Source organism: Oncorhynchus tshawytscha, linkage group LG06, assembly GCF_018296145.1.
Source record: "Oncorhynchus tshawytscha isolate Ot180627B linkage group LG06, Otsh_v2.0, whole genome shotgun sequence".
Classification (NCBI taxonomy): Eukaryota; Metazoa; Chordata; class Actinopteri; order Salmoniformes; family Salmonidae; genus Oncorhynchus; species Oncorhynchus tshawytscha.
Window position 1 is genome coordinate 32,766,171 of NC_056434.1, and position 8,003 is coordinate 32,774,173.

The following is an 8,003-nucleotide window of genomic DNA, read 5'->3' on the forward strand; positions in this document are numbered from 1 at the left end:
GTTGTTCTCAGAGTAAGATAACAGAGAAGACAGTGGAGAGTGAGTGTTAAATCCTCTGTGTTATTGACATGACTGAAGAGAGGGTGTGGTAGCAGACACAGTATGTTAAGGTTTTTACTGGGGAAGAAGTCATGGATTCCCTATTTCATTATTTGTTCAATTATTTTATTTTTTGTGTAGACCCCAGGTTTGTGAATGTCCATCTGATCCCAGAGAGTGACAACCAAGAGGATGACAAGATCTACCTGTTCTTCAGAGAGAACGCTATGGATGGGGAACACGCAGGGAAGGCTACTCAAGCACGCATCGGACAGCTCTGCAAGGTACACACACAAACACACTCAGACACCTCAGACTAAAACAGCTTCCTCTATCTCTAACAGAGGAAATGAGTGACGGCGTGTTTTCCACAATGGATGCTTTCATAACCAGGTATCTCTCTCCTCTCCGGTTATATTTAGCTGCGAGGTGTGTTGTGTTTGGTGTGTCTCTCCTCTACATGACACTGGAGCCAGAGACACGACAGAGAGACTATGTAACAATGGTGGTACTGTTCGGATAATGGCTAGTATTGGCACAGACTAGTGTCTCCTCAGCCACAGAGTAGCGTGCACAACCTCCCAGCCTGATCTCTCAGTATGTGAGGAATCTGCTCTTCTCCACTCAACACAATCCATTCATTATACACCGTGTCAGTGTTAATAGAGCGTAATAAATCACTGTGGATATGGGTGTGGATGTGTTTATTTTCTCACACCGGGAGCCTGTATTGTGTCGACGTGTGCAGAAAAACAAACACGCAAACGCAGACTGTTTTGATAAAGTAATATAAGAATCTGTAAGATTCTGTTGTCTGTTCGGTGTCAATCATAGTTCTAAAATGCAGCATTGTAGTGTTGTTTTGTAGGCGGGATGTAGTAAATGTTTGAGAGGTTCATTCTGGACTCTGGCATGTTTCCCTCTATCAGAATGACTTTGGAGGCCACAGGAGTCTAGTGAACAAGTGGACCACGTTCCTGAAGGCCAGACTGGTCTGTTCTGTACCTGGACTCAACGGCATAGACACTCACTTTGACGAACTGCGTGAGTGTTTAACTACCACTGTGCATGTGTTGTATTCTATGTCAGGTGTGTGTGCCTGAAGAGGGGCTGTAGTGTGTGTGGATATGTTATGGGGAAACAAAATCATCTACAGTATATTTCTGCTACTGTATTGTGATTTGTTCTCGAGGCTAACACTTCAAGGTTGTTTTGTTCTCAGAGGATGTGTTTCTGATGAGCTCTAAGGATCCCAAAAATCCCCTTATCTATGCAGTGTTCACTACATCCAGGTACGTACACCTGCCAGTCACCTGTTTAAACTCCCATTGGAGGTGTATGGATCCTGTTAAAGATTTTTGCTGGAGACGTGTGTATCTAACCTCTCTCTTTCTCTCTTTCTCTCTTTCTCTTTCTCTCTTTCTCTCTTTCTCTCTCTTTCTCTCTCTTTCTCTCTCTTTCTCTCTCTCTCTACCTCAGCAACATCTTCAAGGGTTCAGCAGTGTGTCTGTACAGCATGGCAGACATCAGAAGGGTGTTTCTAGGTCCCTATGCCCACAGAGACGGCCCTAACTACCAGTGGGTTCCCTTCCAGGGACGGGTACCATACCCACGGCCCGGAACGGTAAGGGCATGACGGGGTCTTTGGGTGGGGGAGCATTTACAGCACTTTTAGAAGTGTTACCATATACAGTATTGTAAATTAGTAGATGAAATGGGACATGAAAGTAAGGATTCACATTGTAATCTGTGTATTTGAATCCACAGTGCCCCAGCAAGACGTTTGGTGGATTTGATTCGACAAAGGACTTGCCTGATGATGTCATAACATTTGCCAGAGGTCACCCGGCGATGTTTAACCCCGTCTACCCCATCAACAACCGACCAATCATAGTCAAGACGGACACAGACTACCAGTTCACACAGATAGTGGTGGACAGAGTGGAGGCTGAGGACGGACAGTACGACGTCATGTTCATAGGCACAGGTACACACACACACACACATACACACAATTGTGCGCACTCACACACAAACACACACTGAGTAATGTAATGTGTGTATGTTGTGTGTGTTGTAGATATGGGGACAGTGCTGAAGGTGGTGTCCATCCCCAGAGGGTCCTGGCATGACCTGGAGGAGATTCTACTGGAGGAGATGACTGTGTTCAGGGTAGCTTACACCCACTGATATAGTATACAGATAAAAGGACATGTACACCACATTAGTACATACTTATTATGCATACAGCTAAGGTACGATGATAACCCAAAACGTATCACAATTGGCTTATGTGTTTGTACAATTGTTCATGTATTTTCTCCCAGGAACAAGCTGCTATTACAGTGATGAAACTCTCTACAAAGCAGGTAACTAACACTGATCATATCCTTCATGACATGAGCAGGACAGACAAGGAATGGATGTCACAATAAACATTTATACGGGAAAACAAACGAGGCAGTCCTACGTTACAGAACCATGGCCTTAGTGAAGCTACAAATCAAATGTTATTGCTTCGTAAATGACAGGTGTACAGATCCAGCCTCTAAATAGGGATACATCATCTTTCTGATATACAGAGTTAGCTACATTCATGTGTAATGAAGGAGTAGTGTTTCTCACTGGTAGTCAGCTTTCATCAACGCCAACTAGTGTTCAACACGCCAACTCACACAGTGAGCTGCAGAGGAGAGGGACACTATCATAGAAGAAGAATTTAACTGACTGAAAGCTATGCTATTCATAGAATTGCATTGTATGTCTAATATAGACTTGATGTGTCCTGTCAAGGTCATGGGTGACACATGGGGGCTTTATAGGGAGAAAAGAGACACTCATTATAAGATGTTAACATGATGCTGACTAAGACAGAAGTCCATTGTTAGGATGTCAATGAACTGGTTTCTAATACGTAGGAAGGAAGAAACTGTACTGCTGTGCTATAGAAGTTGCCGAACACCAATAATAATATGATGTGGCCTTTCTGTTACTGTAAAAACACTACGTGGCTCTGAGAAAATGTCGAAACCGTTATGCGTAATACATAAATAATGCATCAATTTGATCAGGTATTTTGAATATTTTCTCTCTGTTTCCACAGCAACAGTTGTACCTCGGCTCAGAGCTGGGTGTATCCCAGATGCCTTTGCATCGCTGTGAGGTGTACGGGAAGGCCTGTGCTGAGTGCTGTCTAGCTAGAGACCCTTACTGTGCCTGGGATGGGACCGAGTGCTCACGATACTTTCCCATGGCCAAGAGGTAAGCTCACACGCACACACACACACACTCATTGCATAGTTAACTTTCAAGCACTGTTATTGTCATTCAAAGACTGCACATAGTGGGTACACTATGAAGAAGAGAAAATCAGATCGGAGGGATTATTCATATCCACAGATTAAGGATATACAGTATGTCAGCTAGCTGTGTTTCTGTAGAGGTGGGTCTGATGATGAATAGAGCAGGCCTTGTGTTGGAGCCAGAAAGCCCTGAAGGTAGCCAGGTCACATTTCTCACTGAGACACAGAAGAATAACCTGAACTGTGTTTACTGGCAATGAGAACCAGTGTCAGTCGTACCTGCAGGCAGAAAGTTTGGGTGAACGCAGAGTGAAATAAAGTGTTAACAATTCTAGCTGTGTATAGGAGGAGTGTGTGTGTGTGTGTGTGTGTGTGTGTGTGTGTGTGTGTGTGTGTGTGTGTGTGTGTGTGTGTGTGTGTGTGTGTGTGTGTGTGTGTGTGTGTGAGTTCTGCACTGTAGCCTTCCACCCACTCATAAAGTCTCCACTGGGTTATTGATTTGAGATTTAGCCTGAAGGTCTCATATTTCTACATCTTTTAGACTCTCTGAGAAAACTGCCCTGTAGGGAAGAGATTATATGTGAGAGAAGAGACTAGTTATTTCTCAATTAATAAATATCTGTTTTGTTTTTCACTCTGGATATTCCGTTGTTTGTTCCGTCATTATTTACAATACGTGTGTGTGTGTGTGTGTGTGTTTGGAATCCAACCCCTCTGTATCTTTGACTGAGTGTGACTGTGTGATTCAAGCTGTGTAGCAGTTAGAGTGAGTGATTGATTAATTAGGTCTGAATTCCTCAGTCTCAGCTACCCTGTAATTATAACTACGCCTGTGGTCTACAGTGGTATGAAGCTCACTGGTGTTAGTTTATCAGCCTGGCTCACAACCACCAGCACAGCACATCCAGAACCACACACATGCACATTCACCAACTCACTGTTGACATGTGTTTTTGCAGGAGGACAAGGAGACAGGACATCAGGAACGGAGACCCTTTAACCCAGTGTTCAGATCTGCAGCATCAAGGTATGTATTTACAAACAAACCTCATCATGCAGTATTCCTCTATTCACATTATAATGGTGCTGAGTTCATGTAGTGTTCACACTATTATTTGTGTGTGTGTGTCTGTAGATAACCTGAATGGGCAGCCCACGGTGTTGGATAAGACAGTGTATGGAGTGGAAAACAGCAGTACGTTCCTAGAGTGTAGCGCCAAGTCCCAGAGAGCACTCACCTACTGGCAGTACCAACAAGCCAACGACGACCGAAGACGAGATGTATGAAACCTGCTTTCACAAATCTTAGACATACTGTAGAACTCCAGATAGCATTTCAATCATGATGTCCATAAATTAATGAAATACTGATTCCAGCATATCATACCGATTTCTGTATTACTATAGATACTATATCCTGTACTGTGACTATGTAAAACAATACTCAAAATAATGGATGTCAAATGTAATACTGTTTATCTTAGTATGTAAAGTAAAATCAAGTCGAGTGAAGTAATCATTGTATTATTCCTTTCTGTGCAGATCAAAACAGAGGATCGTTTTGTATGTACGGAGCAGGGCTTGCTGATCCGCACGTTGGACAAGAAGGATTCTGGGGTGTATGTGTGCCAGGCAGTAGAACACGGCTTCATGCAGACGCTCCTAAAGGTCACCCTGGAGGTCATCGACACTGAACGTCTCGACGATCTCATTCATCGTGATGACGAAGACGCCGCACACACCGCTACCACACACACCACCGCCCGGGACACGTCCACAGCCCGGGAATCGCCCAATCAGAAGCTTTGGTACCGTGACTTCCTGTCGTTAGTGAACCACCCAACCCTGAATAGCGTGGATGAGTTCTGTGAGCAGGTGTGGAAGAGGGAGAGGAAGCAGAGGAGGCAGAAAGCAAACCTATCCCAACAGGTCCAGTTACACCAGCTACACCAGCAGCAGGGCCTCGTACACGCTCACACCCACGTGCACGCCCACGGCCTGGCGGCCAAATGGAAACACCTGCAGGAGAGGCAGAAGGGCCGCAACCGCCGGACCCACGAACTGGAGAGAGCCCCCCGCAGCGTCTGATCTCTCACCCACTGAATCCCATGACCCTCCAACCCCCAACCCACATACCCTTTCCTCGTTCACGAACACCCTCCGAACCTCCTCCCCTGCCTCCTCTGCCCCATACAGAGATAAAGACTCATTCCACACTGACTTTGTACAGAGAATCTCAACTGGAAACAAAGGCAATATCCCGCCCTGGTCGATGTGTAGGCTGCGTGGGCACCCATGTTTACAGTGGCCCGGCACAGAGACACAGGATGATACAGTACTATTATATTCTATTATCTCAGCTGGCCTCTGTGGCCCCAGCACCATGGAGGGACAGTGTCAACATGAGGACTGGACTTCATGTAATTACATGCTCTCTCTACTATTGAATAACCTAATGAAAACATGGCTCTGTCTCCGCAGTAGCACGGCTTTGTATAGCTCATCGTTGTTGTCCACCCAGATTTAGTGGGTATCTTCTATTAACAGCCACTATCTTATAACAAGGGATGACAGTGTTTGACATACATGATTGAGCAGGGATGTACCTTATGTGTATATCACAAGGACAATTATAATATACAGGTCATGTAAAGCACAACGGTTTGATGTTGAGAAGATTCTATGAGAAATGAAGAGTTCTGAGGAGAGAGGAGGATGCCCGAGCACTGCAAGAAAATCAATTCATGGCTACTGAAAATTCAGTAGCCATGGATTTATAACTAAAGATGTTATTCTAACTTAAATCAGACATGTAAATATGCTTTGATACATTCTTGTACTAAAGGGAATGGTTTGCGGGTTTCTTGTTACATGATGCTGTTTCACCATAAACAATTGAATTTAGCAGATTATGAAAGTGATTGTGTTCAGTGTATATATAATCTCTCCCTTCCAAGACACAAATGTTTTCATGTTTTGTTTTCATGTTTATCTTTTTGATTTGTTCAGAGCCCTGTATAAAATATGTTACACAGTTGAAGTTGACTTCATATGAAATATTTTCTTCAGTTTATGTTTCAGTCAAACCACTGCATCCCAGCGTAACTATTCAATCTGTGTCGCTGAAGCGTTAAAGTTTGCGTGATAGAAATGTAAGGTCATTCCTGATTGAGATGACATATGCAGCGTTTACCGTGAATGCAGTCTCCGCCAACGTGGGAACATTGCCTTTGAATTTCAATCACGCTGTAACACTGAACGTCCTCGATTCGGATAGAATAGAACACGAAAACTTTGACGTCTCTGCATCGACTCTGTCACATGTTGTTCAAATGAATAAATTACTCAATTTGCATACAAAACTTGTTTTCCAATGCACACATATTTATATATATATATATGTACATTGTGAAAAAAATATTTGATATAAGTTGATCTATTTCAGAAAACATTTTGTAACATCTATTTGTATTGTTTTCTATCATTATAACCCTGTTTTTGTTACTTTATGATAACACCTACATGTAGGGTGCATTCGGAAAGTATTCAGACCCCTTGACTTCTTCCACATTCTGTTACTTTACAGCCATATTCTAAAATTGTTTCAATTGTGTTTTTTCCTCATCAATCTACACACAATACCCCATAATCACATAGCAAAAACTGAAATATAACAAGTACTGGTATTACGCAGTACTTTGTTGAAGCACCTTTGACAGCGATTACAGCCTTGAGTCTTCTTGGGTATGCTGCTACAAGCTTGGCATACCTGTATTTGGGGAGTTTCTCCCATTCTTCTCTGCAGATCCTCTCAAGCTCTATCAGGTTGGATGGGGAGCGTCGCTGCACAGCTATATTCAGGTCTCTCCAGAGATGTTAGTCCGGGCTCTGTCTGGGCCACTCAAGGACATTCAGAGACTTGTCCGAAAGCCACTCCTACGTTGTCTTGGCTGTGTGCTTAGGGTCATTGTCTTGTTGGAATGTGAACCTTCGCCCCAGTCTGAGCGCTCTGGAGCAGGTTTTCACTAAGGATCTATCTGTACTTTGCTCCGTTCATCTTTTCCTCGATCCTGACTAGTCTCCCAGTCCCTGCAGTTGACAAACATCCCACACATTCCACATGATGCTGCCACCACCATGCTTCACCATTGGGATGATGGTGCCAGGTTTCCTCCAGATGTGACGCTTGGCATTTAGGCCAAATAGTTCAATCTTGTTTTTTTCAGACCAGAGAATCTTGTTTCTCATGGTCAGAGATTCTTTAGGTTCCTTTTGACAAGCTCGAAGCGGGCTGTCATATGCCTTTTACTGAGGAGTGGCATCCATCTGTCCACTCTACCATAAAGGCCTGATTGGTGGAGTGCTGCAGAGATGGTTGTCCTTCTGAAAGGTTCTCCCATCTCTACAGAGGAACTCTGGAACTCTGTCAGAGTGACCATCGTGTTCATGGTCACCTCCCTGATCAAGGCTCTTCTCTCCCGATTGCTCAGTTTGGCCGGACGGCCAGCTCTAGGTAGTCTTGCTGGTTCCAAACTTCTTCCATTTAAGATTGATGGAGACCACTGTGTTTTTAGGGACCTTCAATGCTGCAGACATATTTTGGTACCCATCCCGAGATCTGTGCCTCGACACAATCATGTCTTGGAGCTCTACAGAGAATTC

General features: G+C 43.9%; 1 protein-coding gene across 1 annotated transcript in view; it reads left to right on the top strand.

Moving 5' to 3' along the window:
* LOC112252442 (semaphorin-3ab) overlaps positions 1 to 6,696 on the top strand; it is a 32,266-nt gene extending 25,570 nt beyond the window's left edge. Inside the window, exons 8-18 of the mRNA XM_024423663.2 lie at positions 181 to 323; positions 969 to 1,083; positions 1,262 to 1,331; positions 1,519 to 1,663; positions 1,807 to 2,026; positions 2,120 to 2,211; positions 2,367 to 2,408; positions 3,143 to 3,300; positions 4,301 to 4,368; positions 4,477 to 4,622; positions 4,884 to 6,696. Coding sequence (XP_024279431.1) covers positions 181 to 323; positions 969 to 1,083; positions 1,262 to 1,331; positions 1,519 to 1,663; positions 1,807 to 2,026; positions 2,120 to 2,211; positions 2,367 to 2,408; positions 3,143 to 3,300; positions 4,301 to 4,368; positions 4,477 to 4,622; positions 4,884 to 5,429 — 1,745 coding nt within the window. The 3' untranslated portion in view covers positions 5,430 to 6,696. The remainder of the gene's footprint in view (positions 1 to 180; positions 324 to 968; positions 1,084 to 1,261; positions 1,332 to 1,518; positions 1,664 to 1,806; positions 2,027 to 2,119; positions 2,212 to 2,366; positions 2,409 to 3,142; positions 3,301 to 4,300; positions 4,369 to 4,476; positions 4,623 to 4,883) is intronic.
* The last annotated feature ends 1,307 nt before the right edge of the window (positions 6,697 to 8,003 follow it).